The 18,188-nt window shown below is 34.8% G+C and overlaps 1 protein-coding gene across 1 annotated transcript; it reads right to left on the bottom strand.

Moving 5' to 3' along the window:
* Positions 1–609: 609 nt before the first annotated feature.
* LOC142622622 (uncharacterized) lies at positions 610–2,382 on the bottom strand. Its single transcript, XM_075796140.1, has 3 exons — positions 1,789–2,382; positions 1,157–1,441; positions 610–798 (listed from the first exon to the last, which is right to left on the bottom strand). Exons 1-3 carry the CDS (start codon positions 2,380–2,382, stop codon positions 610–612), a joined length of 1,068 nt encoding a protein of 355 aa, XP_075652255.1.
* Between the last annotated feature and the right edge of the window lie 15,806 nt (positions 2,383–18,188).

Raw genomic sequence — 18,188 nt, 5'->3', positions numbered from 1 at the left:
TCCCACCATTTGTGATGGGTCACAATCGTTCGGGTTTTCACTAAGAACTTTGTTCTGAACTCTTTGTAGACTCACATAGAAACCTGATCTCAATAGGGAGGGAAACGTTGAAATTGAAAATGTTCCAATAGAGTCCTCTTTGTTTTTTTTTTTTTTTGTTGAATCCGCAACCAAACATATTCATTCATTGAGAGAAAGAGAGTCCATATACAAGGCCTCAAGGGCTGGAGGTGGAGACTCCTCCATCCAAATAATATCCTCATCTATGGACCTAACATATCTAGCTAAGGAGTGTGCTACAAAGTTAGCCTCATGTTTAACACAGCTAAAAGACTTGCATCTGGAACTTGCAACTAACAGATGGATATCCGCATAAATATTCCCCAGTCTAGACCGTAAGGCCCGCAGGGAAGCAATGGAGTTTATAATTGTGGAATTGTTACCTTTAATCACCAGCTCCTCAAAACCAGCATCCACGGCAAACTCAAGCACTCTTCGACATGCAAGCACCTCGGCCTCTTCACTGTCCGCCACACCAGGCCCTTTGGCTGACATAGTAGCCATAACCGCCCCCAAATTGTTACAGATAATAGCCCTAAACCCTGAGGATCATGTATCAGTAAACACCGCGGCGTTGAAGTTCAATTTGTAAGAAGAACCTAATGGAGGATGCCAATTCTGCATTGAAACAAAAGTATTTGAGACCGTCAAATGAGCCTGTGCCACTCGAAACTCCTCTAGATAATCTTTAGCTCGCTGGTTCAACCTTCCTGGGTCTTGGATAACACCCCCCATGCACTACAGAATTTCATTGATTCCAAATGAACCAACATCGGACCCAAAAGAGTTCCAGCTCCTCATCCGTTAGACATTGCTGCATGTGTTCAACTAGTCACAACATGTCCTCATAGCCCTTCTGCAATTGACGCGAGCAACCAGCCCATATATCTTGGGCCAACCCACATTCCCATAAAACATGATATCTAGATTCCTTGGCCTGTACACACAACCCACATTTGTCATCCACAAGAATTTTCCACCAAGCTAAATTCACACGAGTAGGCTGAATATCAAGGTACGTTTCCCAACCAAACACTCTAATTTTATTTGGAATCTTAAGTTTCCACAGTTTTGCCCAAACCAAGCTTCTAGATACCTCCCTTGAATTCTTGCCCATATTAGCTTCCTGCTTGGAGATTAACCTTGCTATATGGTATCCTGATTTCACCGAGTAGTCACCACTTTTAGTATGCAGCCAAAATAACATGTCAAGAATTTGTCTATGACTTAATGGGATACGCAGAATAGCCTCTACATCAAACCTCTGGAATTTAGCCTTTACCACCTCATTGTCCCAAGAATTTGTCCTCCAATCAATGAGGTCCGAAACCCGCCAATCCCATTCCTCTTCCACTGGTGGGTGAAGCACCCGATTAGTGACCTAGTTCAAAATCCACTTGTCAGCCATAACCCGAATTGCAGACCCATCTCCCACCCTCCAGCAACAACCATTTTTAACAATTGGTTGGGCTGCCATCAAACTCTTCCACACATAGGAACTATTGGGAACATCCGAGGCATCTAAAAAGGTGAACCGTGGGAAATACCGTGCCTTAAAACACTTGTAAAGCAAGGAGTCCCTATCTTGAATCAATCTCCACCCTTGCTTGGCAAGCATAGCCAAATTAAAGTCCTTTAAGTCGTGAAAGCCCATTCCGCCTTCTTTCTTTGACTGAGATAATACCCACCAATTTTTCCAATGAATTTTCCTTTCATCTCCTGTTTGACCCCACCAAAATCTTGCACATTGAGCTCATTGCAAAGCTTAGCAGGAAGCAGGAACACCCCCATCGTGTATGTGGGAATGGATTGGGCTACAGCTTTAATTAGTACCTCTTTGCCCGCTCTTGATAACATTTTTCCTTTCCATCCTTGCATCAATTTCCAAACTCTATCCTTCAAAAAGGAAAAGGCTTGATATTTTGATCGACCAATAAGCATGGGCAGTCCTAAATAAGACTCGAATCTGTCCACCTCCTTAACTCCCAACATATTTCTTATGGTTTCTCTTCGTTCAGCATTCGTGTTACTATTAAAGTACAAAGATGATTTTTCAAAATTGATACATTGACCAGATGAATTTGCATATAACTGAAGGATATCTGTAACACACTGCACTTCCTCTTGAGAAGCCTGGCAAAAAAGTAATGAGTCGTCTGCAAATAGGAGATGGGATATCCAGGGTGCACTTCTACAAACTACAACCCCATTGAGTCGTCCCTCCTCTTTTGATTTAGCCAGCAAAGCTGTAAACCCCTCCGCACATAGCAAGAATAGATAAGAAGACAGTGAATCACCCTGGCGAAGACCTCTGGATGGCATAATTTTCCCATAGGTTTTTGTACTTCTTTAATTCACTCATGTGCGACTACACCTAAAAAGTTGATTGATTACAATAATAAACTCAATCTTAAACTCAACCTTCAATCACTAGTTGACTTGACCTATAGTTTAATTACAGCATGTCTTTTCGATCAATATATATATATATATATATATATCTCGTCGACCCTTTGTAACATGGCTCGCATGCATCAAATCTATTCAGAAGAAGATAAAATGAAATTTTTCGGTTAATTAGAGCATTTCCAATGGTGTAGCTAAAGGCAAAATATTCTCTATAATAGAGAATGAGATCAAAAAAACGGTCTCCAATAGATTCTCTAAACTCTGAATTTTTTTTTGGCTCATGAACAGTAGCTCATCAAATCTAATGGGCTACTGTACATCCTTCGAATGTTTTTTTCTATTATAATAATCAGATGTTGAATAAAAAAATGTTGAAAAATGTGTAGTTAAAAAAAGAATAAATAATGAATAAAGAAATAATATTTAAAGGAAATAGATAATGGAATAGAGAATATGTTGGAAAGTGTATTTGAAAAAGTGAGTAGTTAAAAGGTAAAAGTCACTGTTCATTCTTCAAACAGTACAAAAATTTGGAGAATCTGTTGGAAATGCTCTTAAGTGACATTACCTTAACATGAAAAGGTAATAAGCACACTAAAAAATAATTTTTTTTCCTATTTATAATGGGAACTATCTTAATCTTTTAGAGTCGCTTGTTTAATTAAGTAATTTCATTTACGTTCTTGAGAATCAAAATTATACATTCTTTCTTTTAAAATAAAATGTCAGGTAGAAGATTAATCTTGACCACCTAATCACTTTGAAATTTTGGGCAAGACAGCAAGTGCAATTCTTGTATGAATTTTTACTATTTGCTTTGAACCATCATAATATATTGATCAATAGACTTTTGAACAAATAAATAAACCATCATATTCATTTCTATCCAAGTTTGGTTCAACCTTAGGCCACTTAGGTGATGGTCTAAGGCTCATAAATAGAAGAAGGCCCTTATTAAATCAAAATGACACATTTATATATATTACGTTAAAAGGGATTTTACTGCAAACTGAAAGTGCAGAACAGAGACTTCACAAGACTTACATAACATATTATATCTATTTGTCTTACAACGTACCAAAAATAGATAAATTAAGACTCTTTTATTGGCCAATAAAATAAATTGTCTATTTGTCCAACAACGTAAAAAATTTAATCAATAAAAATTATTTTGAAAAATTGTCATCTTCGAATTTTATGCACTATGTTAATGTGTTTTACTCATAAATTATAATTTTCTATTATAGGATCATGTTTAATTTTTTTTTAAAATTATACATGTTTACTGGAAAATATCCATGTGGATATTAAAACCTTAACACAGAGAGAAAGAGAGAGAGAGAGAGAGAGAGATTTAATCTCATAAATGATTTTTGGGTAAATTTGTTACCAGTAATAAATAAAACATAGCAAAAAAATTGGGGGAATAAGATATAAAAAATTAAATAAACAGGAAAAAGCAAAATTACTGCAAATTTTACTTCAAAAGGTTAACAAACTGATGTAGAAATTAATATAATTAGTGAAATTTAATAAAATAATAAATGATTGTCAAAAGTGTGTGTGTTTTTCTTTTTTGACTGACACCACATCAATTTTTTTTTGTTGAGAAAAGGTGCCACATCAATTGATATAATAAAATTTGTAGTATTCCTATCACTCAAATAAGTATGGATATAACATAAGTACAGTTTTATAGATGCAGTACATTAGGTTCCCTAATTAAATTTAAATATATAGTTGCATCGAATTTAATTGTCGTTGAAAAAGAAAATATTGTTTGTGTTTCATTGATCAATATAACTAGGAGTATATATTTGAATTTAATTGAAGTACCTAATATATTACACATAATATTTAATTATACCTAAAATTAAATTTAAATATATAGTTGCATCGAATTTAATTGTCGTTGAAAAAGAAAATATTGTTTGTGTTTCATTGATCAATATAACTAGGAGTATATATTTGAATTTAATTGAAGTACCTAATATATGACAGATAATATTTAATTATACCTAAACTTTTCTCAATAAATATTATTCAATTAATAGTTAAATATATGAAAAGACCACACTTAAAGTTATCGGTTAAGTCTCCAAATTATGCATTAAGCAGGCCTTGGTGAAGAATTGGTCATGGAAAGCTTGTCAAAAAAAAGAAGAAGAAGGTGAATTGCATGTTAGCATTCGACCACATATACTATTCGTCTGATTTTGTGTAATATCATAATTTTGTATATATATACTATATATTCTTAGAAATAAATATTTGTAAATAATCAATTTTTTATTATTACTATTTTTGAAATTTTCCTATTTCTCTAAAATAATTTTTATTTAAATTAAATTAATTTAATCATATCTATAAATTCACAGTTATAGTTATTAATTTGTTTCAATATTAATTTGTTTATTGCCTTTGAGAAAGTATAAGAGAGATGTAATACGTGCTACTCTACAGGCAACAATGACATAGTTTCATAGATTTCAAACATTTGCACATAAAATATAAACTTAAACTTTATAAATAAATAAAAATTAGCGATTAAAAGATATATGATGCTCTGAATTGGAGGACCATAATATTCTAATAAAGAATATGATCATAGAAAGATGTGATTCACGAGAATGTTGACCAACGTTATTTTTTTTTTTTTCTTTTTCTGGTCCACATGAAAACTGCTTAGAGATCGGCCGGCTAATTCGACAAAACACATTTTACATGAAAATCATCCTCTATCTCTTGAAAGTCGTTTGGTGGTCCACATTACACTAACCTTAACTTAAAGTAATAATAAAGCCTGTAACAGCTTAGCGGATACCAAATATTTCTAAGATGATTGGCTTACTGACGTTTCCGTGCATTATCACATTTCATGAAATCGTCATCTCATGTGTAATACTTATGGATAGATGAGTTTTATAATGAGGATAACTTCATGAGTGACTCTATAAGATGATTTTTCTGTAATGGTAGGAGATAATATAACCATTTTCTTTCTTTAGGTGAGTATACAAGCAATTAATTAACCATAATCTTCTAATAACGGGTTTATCGGAATTTGCTAATTAAACATGAGACATAAATTGGTTGATTGACTAATAAGTTGGACAAGATTTTCATAGTCTGATATTTTATCTAACATCAAGAAAACAAAGGGACCACACAATATTAGTGTTGTATGGCTATAATGTTTTGATTGATTTGTTTAGTAGTTACTCTTATAATACTTTTAGGTTAAAGTGTAAACTACACTTTTGGGGATCCTTAAATTTTATCCTTGAAATAATGTTTTATTTGCCCATTTATCCATATTTTTGTTAAGTATTGCATAAATTTGTCACATGTTTTTAGTTTATCTAATAAAATGATATGGTATTATTTTATTATATGAACTAAATAAGCGTGGCAATCTCATGTGACACTTTACAGAAAATATAAATAGAGGAGTTGCTAGCAAATAGAATATAATTTTAGAAGGTAAAATATAAATTTTGAAACTTTGTGGTGTAAAACTCCAATACCTTCGAATCTATTTTACGTGTATAGTTTGTACTTTAGCTTGTTTATACATAGGCATGATCTATATTTCGAAATCCAACTGCAAAAATTATAAAGAATTAACACATTATACTGCCAATTAATGGGTATGACATTATTTATATAATTATAGGGGTTATTTTAACTTATAATTAAATAATTACTACAGAATCTTGAATGATTGTGGCCTAAAAATGTAAACATAGTTAGAGCATTCTCATTAAGAATGTTAAATGCTATAAATGCTAAATTTTAACATCAAGTTTGTAAAAAGTACCAAAAAGCAAGCTACAACAAACATGCCAAACTTAAAAAAAATACAATCTGAAAGCTTACTGTAGCTCCTGTAAGTGCACAATTGCACCTGGCCCCAAGAACAGTTACAGGCTCAGGCCCAATGAGCCTTAAACAATATGAATTTGTAGAGTGTGGGCTTGAAACCCAGGTTAGAAGTGTGTGAGGATTAAATGACAAGCCAAAGATTGCAAACACTCAAAAACAACGGGGAATATTGTAAATCAACCTCCTCGGACGTAAGCCAAGAGTTGTTCTTATATTATCTCTTCCTCTTTTTTCTTTTCCTTTTAGATTACAAAGTAGTCCGTCCACATTTTCAGTTCTAGGTTGCTCCTTAAATACTCTCCTTTTTGATACTTTGTACACGTGTTGCCCCACCTTAGCCTAGATATTTCTTTTCTCAGTGCCTTTGAATAGTAACCAGAAGTTTCTCTTCCACTGTTCAGGTGTCACTTCCCCATTAATGCAGCCAGGGTGGTAGGTGCAGGGTCTTTAATGCGGATGTGGCAGCCTTTATCCTTGGTATTTCTCTAGCATCGATGCTTCTAGGACATTCAAGGGTTCACCCCCTTTTACCATTGGTCTTCACCGTGTCATTCCCTAACCTTTACAATGAAGTCCCGGAATCTCCGATGTCCGTCCGAGGGGAAAAATCATCCCCGGCTGTACTCTCGGATCCTCGGCGTATGGGCCGATCCATAGTACTAACAAGTTCTAAACCCAGGAGAAGGTCGGCCTTCCTTAGCATGGCCCAAAGGCCCATATACCCATCAGGGTCTTTTTACTCCCCACAGCTCCAATCTTAAAAAAAATATTATTATTTTAATGCTTGTGGTGGAAAAGGTGGTTTGTGTAGTTCTTTTATTATTATTTTTAACGAGTGATTTATATTATTTTAAACAAAATGGTAAAAAAATAGAACTTTTGATGTTTGGTATATTGTAAAATGAGTTGTTAAAATTGATAAAGTGGCTTTTTAAGATGCTAAAATTTTTAAAAGTTTTAATGGGAATGCTCTTACAAAGAAACTTTTATTAGAGCATTCTTATCAAGCCTCTTATATGCTATAAATGCTATTTTTTAGCATCTAAACCCTAAAAAATCATCTCCATCAAACCTGGTATATGTTATAAAATTTACAATCTTGCTACAGTGCAATCTCATTTTTGAGAGGGCACTGTAGCTATATTGTAAAATAAAAAATAGTTGTTTATTCCAAACGGTACTTTCTGATTTCTCATTCTCTTTCCTCTCTCTCACTTCTTCCATCTCTGTTCTCTCTTCTCTCTCTGTGGTTCATGATCTGTCGTGCTTGCCGCTAATTTTTGCTTGTCGCCGATCTCTGCACGTCGTTGGTCTCTACTCGTCGCCGATCTCTTTGCTCTCAATCACTCGATCTCTCTATTCTTCGTCTGCAACATCGCCGATCTCTCTACTCTCAGTCACTCGATCTCTACTCTTTGGCCGCAACGTTGCCAGGTCGCCGCTATCTCTGATTCGCCCTCCCACTCACTCTCATCGGTTCAGATCTATGATGATCTCTCTCTCATGTTCTGATTTGCAGGTTGTGAGTTTCGATTCGCCCTCACCGGTGGAGGTTTTTTTTTTTTGTAGTTGGTGGTGGTGAGTGGATGTGGTGGTTGTGGGTGGATGTGGATGTGGTGGTTATGGGTGGTGGGTTTTGTGGTGACTATTGTTAGTGTGGCGTCGGCGGTGCTGTGAGAAAGAGAGAGATAGAGGAGAGAGAAAAAATAAAAAATTATTGAAAAATAATAAAGAAACAATATTTAAATGAAATAGTAAAAAAAAAAAAAAGATTTGATATATGTTATATTGTAAAGTGGTGTGTTATATGTTATAAAATTGAATTTTGAGATGGTAAATACTAAATTTTTTTAAATGTTTAATAAGAATGCTCTCATGATTGTTTTTTTGCTTTCTTGTACTACAAGATCTATATTAGTTATTCATTTTTTTTGTTTATTATTATTTTCATGTTGAAAGAGTTTGAAATTTGAAAGAGATGGTGCATATGAAACATTCACATGATTCAGACAGACAGGCGTGGCATTTGGAGAATGGAGAGGATTCGTAGACTTTACTGGCAGTGCGTGGACTGTCTGTGGAGCAGCCAGTTGGGCATTCAATAAATAAGGATGTTTTCTTTTCCCACCCTCTTAATGGAGATTTTCGATGATTAAAAAAGAATACCGTAGAACGTGCACCGTAGAACGTGCATTCATGCATCGTATCTCTCTCGCTGAGATTATCCAATAATAAAAAATAAATCAATTGTTAGTTAAAGTAAATAGTACATACAGTGCACAGAGGCAAATCTTTTCTAGTTCAACTGCCATCTTTTCACGTGCAATTCAACACCATTTTGTGCGTTTGAAATGATTTAAATTTTTTAATTTATTTTTGTTATTATTTATAAGTTTTATTGTATTTTTTGATACTATTTATGAATCTTACTATAATTTTTGATATTATTCATGAGTCTCACTGTATTATTTAGTTTATTTTTTTAACAAAAAATTTTCAATTTCAGCTAAATATATAAATTGTTCCAAACAAACCTTTTAAGTCCGTTTGGGACAGCTTATTTAGTGTACATTTGGCAAAAATTATTTTTGCCAACTTATTTTACTATTCAACTTATTTGTGCTACTATTCATGGGTTCCCTTGTACTTTTTATTTTAGTACTATTCATAAGTCTCACATACTATTTTAGTAACTTTTACCTTTATCTATAGATTTTTACAAAAAGTTTTCAATTTCAATTCTGTTTGGGATCTGCTAATTTTGCTGAAACTGAAAATTTTTTGCTTAACTTTTTTTAATCAACAGTTGAGATTGAAAGTTGTTTTTTACAACTATCAATCTCAACCATTCATGGTAATTGCATCAAGTGTAGAGCACTGATGTAAACCCAAAATTACTTCTAAAAATCAAAATCTAAAATCACTAATTTTAAAAAAAGACTTTTACAGTTTTTTATTGTTCTAATAATATAAACTAAGAATTTTTCTTTTTTAAAAATAAATATTAAAAACATATCACATTTTGATTTTCATGTGAATTAAATTAAAATTCCAACCAAACACAAATGGTGAAAAACTAAAATAATTTCTATCCTTCCAACCAAACATAGCCTTAAATAATAGAAAATCCAATTTTATTAGGTTTATATATATATATTTTAAATCTTCTATTAATTTGAATCCAAATTTGAACTTCTCTCTTTTGCAACTCCCACTCCCTTTGTGATCCTTCACTCTTAGTTGGTTTCGAGGTGCTCATATTCAAAACTGACTAGTTTAGTTTTGTCCAAAATTTTCCTCTAACCTCAATTGAATTAAACTAATTTAGTCCTAAGCCCCATTTTTGAGCTAATGTCTGAACTAAAGGTTTGCATTATCGAGAGTTCAATTCGGCATATATATCACTAAAAAGGAACCACATATGTCTCCTTTTTGGAAGTGTATTTTGATCCCCACTAGTCATCCATCGTCCTAAACATGTAGAAAGACCATCTCATTTCGTTTGCTTGAATTTAATTTCCTACAAAACAATTTTATGGACAAAGATTAGGATTTTATTTTTGCTATGTGTGAGACTAAAGAACATTAGTGAAAGTCAGTTTTCAAACCAGGCAAGAATGAGTGTCTAATATCTTCTTGTTCAGGCCTGGCCCTAGGCCTAGGCCACTTAGGCGTTTAGGCCATCTCCTAAGGCCCCCTACTAGAGAAGGGCTCTTAAATTTGATGCAAAATTATATATATTTTTTGTAAAAAAAAAAATTCAAAGATATAGGAAAAAATTAGTTTTACATTTTTTTCTACAAAAATTGAGTAACGATAGAGATAATACAATTTTAAATACATGGGTCTTACAAATATATGTGTTACTAATCACAAGAAATAATTTTGATAAGAAAATACTATAAATACTATAAATTTTACTTCAAAATATTTACAAATAGATGTGACAATTAATATAATCTGTGGACATCAATACCCTATTAAATGCATTTTTTGAATTACTTTTTGTGATTAGTGATACATCTTTGTAAGTCTCATGTTGTAAAATTTATAATATTTTTAACATCATTCATTCAAATATTTGCTTATTTGCTTATATTTGCTTAACATCATTCAAATATAATCTATCATGACCGTTCAGGCGGCTCATGGTCAGCTTTTGGTAGATATGTTTAATGAGCTTCATGCTTTACAGCCGATTTGGAGAGTATTAGACCGCCACCTCCTTTTAATGATGAGTGAGTTAAAGGAATAGATAGTATAGAGTTTATGTTGGGTTGAAAAACCACACCAAGTGAGGCGTGTCTTGCTTTGTATTTATACTAAAAGATTATAGACAAACTTCCCTAAATTGTAGAGAATATAATTACAGCAGATTTACATTTATAGAGAATCAGCTAGAATCAAGGGATGTGCTACGGAGGAGAGAATCAAGGGATGTGATATTGGCTGACTTATTGGTTGACTTATGTTTGGCAAGTATTTGAATTTGAATTGGATTCTTTTATGGCAATATGTTTGGACTCTTGGCTGGCAGTATTTGACTCTGAAGTAGACACATCAGCCTTATGATTATCACACCCCCGCAAGCTAATGGGACAAGAGCGTACCATAAGCTTGTTGGCCAATAATTTGAAACGGGCAGAAGAAAGCCCTTTGGTGAACACGTCTGCTACCTGATCTGTAGTACAAATGTAGCGAACATCCAACTCCTTGCGAACAACCTTATCACGCACATAATGGTAATCTACTTCCAAATGTTTAGTGCGTGCATGAAACACCGGGTTTGAGGCTAAAGAGATGGAACTAATATTGTCACACCAAATAAGTGGAGTTGAAACAGAGACACCCAAATCCTTGAACAATGATCGCAGCCATGAAATCTCAGCTGCAGTATATGCCAATTGACGGTATTCTGCTTCTGTGCTTGAGCGAGATACAGTACGGTGTTTCTTGGCACTCCAAGATATGGGATTATATCCAAGATAAATACAGTAGCCACCAGTTGAGCGACGATCATCCGGATTTTCGACATAATCAGCATCGGAATAGGCTTCTAAACGTAGAGAACCAGGTTGATAAAACAGACCATGAGTAGGAGTACTCTTCAAATAACACAATATTCTTTTGACAGCAATCCAGTGAGTTGTGGTAGGCTGATGCATGAATTGACACACTTGGTTTACTGCAAAAGCGATATCAGGACGAGTGAGTGTCAAATATTGTAGCGCTCCAACAACACTTCGATATTCAGTAGGATCAGGAAGAGGATCTCCATCATAAAGGCTTAATTTATGTCCAGTATGAGCAGGAGAAGAAATAGGCTTGACATCCTGAAACTTTGTGCGATGTAATAGATCCATGATATTTTTTGTTTAAGTTAGGTATAAACCACCAGAACTGTATATGGCCTCAAGACCAAGGAAATAATGCAAAGGACCTAAATCCTTCATAGAAAACAGTTTCCCAAGGTTCTGTATAAGCTGGAAAATATGAGATGAACTATTCCCTGTGATCAAAATATCATCAACATAAATAAGTAGAATAATGATCAAAGCACCCTTACGAAATGTGAAGAGGGAGTAATCAGCTTTAGACTCACAAAAACCGAGCTCCTCTAAATAATCAGAAAATCGTTGAAACCATTGTCGAGGAGCTTGTTTTAAGCCATAGAGAGACTTATGAAGCTTGCAGACATGGTGTGGATAATTAGGATCAATGAACCCAGAAGGTTGACGCATATACACTTCCTCAGATAATTGGCCATGGAGAAATGCATTCTGAACATCCAGTTGTCGAATAGGCCATTTTTGATGAATGGTTAAAGCAAGAACAATGCGAATAGTGGAGTGTTTCACAACTGGACTAAAAGTCTCTGTATAATCAAGCCCTTCTTTTTGATGAAAACCATTTGCTACAAGACGCGCTTTATAGCGCTCAATAGTACCATCAGATTGTTTCTTGATTTTAAACACCCACTTATTAGGCAAGATGTTCATATTTGAGCGAGGAGGGACCAAGGACCAAGTGCCATTCCGTTGCAAGGCATTAAATTCAGCCCCCATAGCATGACGCCATTCTGCATGTTTAACTGCTTGGCTATAACAGGTGGGTTCAATCAAATGAGAATCATATACCACATTCATTGCATATTTTGGATTGGGTTTGCAAATTCCATCTTTTCTTCTAGTGACCATGGAGTGGGAGGAATTTTCTGGGAGAGTTTGTGATGTGGGATTAGGTGGTAATGGATTTGGAATGAAAGATGCAGAAGTAGGTGGTATAGTGGGGTTGGGATGAGAAGCTATAGGTGGGTCTGGTGGGGTAGGTATTTGAGGAGTTTGAGGTATAGTAGGAGAAGTGGGTGGAGGTCTAAAACAAGAAGGTGGTGTATGTAGTGAAGGTAGCTGAATCATTTCTAGTGTAGGTATCAAAGATTCCAGGGGGCCCTTCTCTGCAGAAACAGTGTTAATGATCTCTTGAAATGGGAATGAAGACTCATCAAAAATAACATGACGGGATAAATAGACACGACCAGTGCTTGGTCAAGACATCGATATCCTTGATGATGAAGAGAGTAACCCAAAAACACACACCGTTTAGAACGAAATTGCAGCTTATTTGTATTATAGGGTCGCAAATAAGGAAAGTATACACAACCAAACACTCGAAGACTATCATAAGTGGGAGATTTTTGAAATACTTTTTCATAAGGACTAAGATAATTTAAGACACGAGTTGGAAGTCTATTAATCAAATAAACTGCAGTGTTAAATGCATCAACCCAATAGGTATTTGGCATATGAGCATGAGCAAGAAGAGTGAGACCAGTTTCTACAATATGCCGGTGTTTTCGTTCAGCTAATCCGTTTTGTTTAGGGTGATTTGGACATGAGGAGCGAAAACTAATACCATGATTAGCTAAAAACTTTTGAAAGGCAAGATTAGTATATTCACCACCTCCATCTGCTTGGAAAGCTTTAATTGTGGATGAGAAAAGATTTTCAACATGCAACTTAAATTTGACAAAAATATCAAAGACTTCATGTTTAAATTGCATAGGAAATATCCATGAATAACGAGAAAAATCATCCACAAATAACACATAATATTTGGATCCTTTCATAGAAACAGTGGGAGAAGTCCAAACATCTGAATGCACCAATTCCAAAGGAACTTTGGATATTGAATCCGACAAATGAAAAGGTAGTTTAGTACTCTTGCCCAAAGGACATGAATTACAAAATTGATTTGAACTTTTACCACTCATAGGAAGACATTTATTTGAAATAAGACGCGAAAGTGTGTTGGAGGCAGGATGACCCAACCGAGAATGCCAAACTGGAGCGCCAACACGGACACCAACAAATGCAAGTGGACGACTGGACTTGGTAGAAATCTGGTTGTGAATATGGAAAGGATAGAGACCATTTTCACTCTTCCCGCGGAAAAGCGTCCTCCCCGTGCTTAGATCCTTCACATAAAAACAATCAGAGAAGAAAATAAAATAGCAGTTATTATCACGAGTAAATTGATAAACTGAAAGAAGATTAGCAGCGACAGATGGGCAATGTAAAATATTATTCATAGCAAGGGAGGATGAACCATGAGGAATTTTATTAGAACCAAGATGAGCAATATTCAAACCTGCACCATTACCCACAGCAACTTGGTCCTGGCCATGATACTCATTGTGAATAGCCAAATTTGCAAGATCCGAAGTGATATGATTCGATGCACCAGTATCAGAAAGCCATGTGGTTTGAGAATTGTTCAAGGATGCAGCAGCTGCCATAGCCATCAGTTTTTGAGTTGGAATTCGTCCTTCATAAGCATGATTCATTCGGTGAAAACAGTCACGGGCACCGTGTCCTGGATGATTGCAAATTTGACAAGTTGGCCGAGAAGAATTATTACTAGAAGACCCAAAATTCGTGGAACCAGAGTTGGAATGGGACCAAGAATTTTGAGGTCGACGTGAACCAGAGGACCCTCTGGCTCTCATATTAGACCCTCGGTTATGCAGGGAATCTCGACCTCGAGTGGTTTGATTATTAGATTTGGGAGCATACATCGCAGTTGGAGTATTGTCAAGCAAAGGTGTTTGTTGTTTCTGAATCCTTATTTCAGCACTAAGAAGTAATGCCACAAGATCATCATATGATATAGGAGTGTCACGTGCTTGTGCAGAACTAATAGTGATTTCATATGCTGAACCAATGTTATTCATAATAACAGTAACAAGTTCATCATCATCAATGGGTTTGCCAGCCAAGGCAAGATTGTCAGCAATATGATTTATTTTGTCCACAAAATCAGAAACTGAAAGACCATCTCCTCTTGTGTTACATAAATCATTTTTCAACTATTGAATACGATTTTTTGAGTGAAAAGCATACCTCTTCTCTAGTGAGGACCAGGTTGCATGTGCTGATGTGAAACGAGCCACTGTGGATAGCACTGGTGGGGAGAGAGAATTATTGATCCAACTGAGGATCATTTGGTCCTGTTGATGCCAAGTAATATAAGATGGATCCACTTCGGTGGTCTCCTTTCCATCTTTGTCCCGTTTAAATTCTGGAGGACATTGATTTGTACCATCTACAAATCCCATCAAACTCTTGCTCTTCAAAATAGGAACAATCTGAGCAAGCCAAAGAGGATAATTGGTTCTGTCTAGTTTAATTGACATGAACCCTGAATGACTAGGAACAACGACACCAGTTGAAGAATTGGTGTGTTCCATTGAGATTGGTTAAAGCAAAGACAAGAGAAAAGCTGGAAAAAAAATAGTGTGTGTGTTTTTTCTTTTTTAAAGGTCGTTGGACATATAGCTCTGATACCATAAAGGAATAGATAGTATAGAGTTTATGTTGGGTTGAAAAACCACACCAAGTGAGGCGTGTCTTGCTTTGTATTTATACTAAAAGATTATAGACAAACTTCCCTAAATTGTAGAGAATATAATTACAGCAGATTTACATTTATAGAGAATCAGCTAGAATCAAGGGATGTGCTACGGAGGAGAGAATCAAGGGATGTGATATTGGCTGACTGACTTATGGCTGGCAGTATGAATCAGCTAGAATCAAGGGATGTGATATTGGCTGACTTATGTTTGGCAAGTATTTGAATTTGAATTGGATTCTTTTATGGCAATATGTTTGGACTCTCGGCTGGCAGTATTTGACTCTGAAGTAGACACATCAGCCTTATGATTATCATGAGTGCCCTATGGCAATTCGTCACAAAAAGGGGGAGTGCATTTGGTGTATAGAGGAGTTTTTGCTCTTAGGGGGAGATTTTGTGATTTTGAGTTGTTTGGAGCTGTGTAGTTTTTAGATCGTATCTAGGTGCTTCACTCTGTATTTACTTTTTTGGCTCATGATGTTTGTGTTTGGGTTGTCCATGATAGGGGGAGATACTTTGTTTTGTTTATTTGTTTTTTGTTTCACATTGTGCTACATTGTTTATTGATCTATATACATGAGGTTATTCATGATATATGTCTTGTAGTTTATGTTTATGTGAAATCAAGAAGTTATGTTGTTTACTTGTATTTTTCACACATGCGTTTATGTGTTTGTTAAGTGTTACAAGAATACACAGGTTGATTTAGTCGTGCTGCTGTCTACATTTGCAACTGATGGATAGTAGTTAGGTTGAATTTGTTATGTTGGGCTATGTTTTTTGTAATGGGCTGTTATATGTAAACTTTGAGCATTTTGTTATGTTTGTGTTTTGTCACGGATTGCCAAAGGGGGAGTTTGTTAGGTTCTAAGACCTTTAGGTTTAAATGTATTAGAACACTAATTTGTAATGTTGGCAAACCATGATCAAACATTTTAGTCTTGTTTAGACTGCTCAAAGTATGTGTTTTATATGTAAAGTTGGAATCGAGTTGCTGCAGAATTTACTGTGCAATTCTGTCTGGCTCGATCGAACGAGAATTAGACTCGACCGATCGAACGTCGTGTAAATTTTTTTTCTGCAGAATTTTCCAACTCAGCCCAAGCCTGTTTTACGTGTAGGGTTTTATGTTTTACCCTAGGTATAAAAGGGAAAACCCTAGTCACGTTTTGTAGGAGTTGTTGATGCTGTGTGTGTGAATCTTTTTGTGAGATCTAGAGGTGTTTGCCTTCACACATACTTAGAGTTATCAAGGATCAAGATTATGTCAAGAACTTGATGATCATTTCAATTGCAGATTCTAGATCTTAAAGATATATAAGCAAGAGTGCTTGTGCTTACTGGAAATCTTAGAAAGAAGTAGTCCGTGAACTCGGAGCTGTTACGTGATCGTGGTAGTAAGTTTCCTACTCGAGCTAGCAATAGGATGTTAGTGGTCTAAGTCTCTATTGTGTAAACTTCAATTTTTTCATAGTAGATTCAGTTTTACCTTGAGGATAGCTAGGTTAAATCCTCCCCAGGTTTTTTACCGGTTTGGTTTTCCTGGGTTATCATATCATTGTGTTCTTTATATTTCCGCTGCTTTGTATGATATGATATATTTGTGTTAACCTAGATCTATTTAATTTACTTAAGTTAATCACTTGACTAAATAACTAGGTTAATCTGATTGTGTTTAAGGGGTCTAAAAACGTACATGTTATAACTTTAGCATTTTTTCAAAAAAGAAAGCATATTACAAAATTAAAAGAATGAAATTTTGTTATAAAAAATTACTATATTAAACAATAGTTAAATATTATTTAAATAAGAACAAAAATGCCTCATTTATATATATCACCTTAGGCCTCTAAATTTGTTAGACCACCCCTGTTCTTGTTCTTATTCCCTAATTCCAAGCCTAGCTTTGGTTATGAAGAGTTAGATCTTTGTCTGTGGGATTAAAATAGTTCTCAACTCATCCAAAAGTAGGTGGTGACTATTTTCACCCTCTGCTTTAACCCATGACATTTATGGCATACTCTTTTGAAGGTGTTAGAATTTGTCAACGGTAGTGTTAGTTTAGAGAATTGAATGAGGAGGATGTTGATGTGGGGATGGTTGTGTGTGTGGTTTCTTTCTTGTCCCTTTGATTTTTGTGTTTCCATCTTAGATTTCTCAAATTATCTCTAAGATTAGGGTTTTCTTCTAAAAAAAAAATTAAGGGAGATTCTCTCTTATATTTCAAAGGGAAAGTTAAAATTCTATAGAAGACAAAGGATAAAGGCCACTATAACCCATTTAAAAGAAAAAAGAAGTAAAAAATTAAAATATAGTGTACATGTCTTCATGGGTACACAGAAAGAAATTAATTTCCTTTGTCTCACTACAAGGTTTTGGAAAAGGAAAGAACAAATGAGGCATTGTCCCCTCGTATGCATGATATGTTCTATTGTATTTAGTCACACCTAGTCACCAACCAATACCAATACAAAACTACATAAAAATCACAGCACAGCAACTACGTAATAATTTTTTTTGGACATATTATGAATTCCCTGATTTTTAAATGGGATATTGGTGAATACACAACAGCATAAAATCTCAGTGTAACAACTACGTTTCAACTTTTTTGACAGATTAAGAATTCGGTGATTTTAAAATATGAGATCATCCTTTTCTTTTACTACTACAATAATAATTCTTCTAGAATATTAGTATAATCATGCGCAAATCAACTCCATCATATTTAAGCTTATATTCTATAGAACAACACAGTTGACAGTACACCCATACGAAAAGGGCACGAAAATTTCTTGCGAGTAAAATAACAATTAATGGCTTACTTACTTTGATTCTTAAAGCGCTCGTATATCGATCATGATCCATGTGACATGTAGAAAATGCATGAACGTGCAGTTAAAGCATTATAAGACCGTTGGCTC

This window comes from Castanea sativa, chromosome 1, assembly GCF_040712315.1.
Source record: "Castanea sativa cultivar Marrone di Chiusa Pesio chromosome 1, ASM4071231v1".
NCBI classification, from domain to species: domain Eukaryota; kingdom Viridiplantae; phylum Streptophyta; class Magnoliopsida; order Fagales; family Fagaceae; genus Castanea; species Castanea sativa.
Note: the sequence above shows the minus strand (reverse complement) of the source record. Positions and strands in the feature narration are given on the sequence as shown.

Excerpts from the sequence above, each read along its gene's own strand:
- LOC142622622 (XM_075796140.1), bottom strand. The coding sequence starts at position 2,382 with ATGCCATCCAGAGGTCTTCGCCAGGGTGATTCACTGTCTTCTTATCTA. Across the intron at positions 1,442-1,788 it reads ATGTGCAAGATTTTGGTGGG|GTCACTAATCGGGTGCTTCA; the intron begins GTCAAACAGGAG and ends ATTTTGAACTAG. Across the intron at positions 799-1,156 it reads TGGGCAAGAATTCAAGGGAG|TGCATGGGGGGTGTTATCCA; the intron begins GTATCTAGAAGC and ends GAAATTCTGTAG.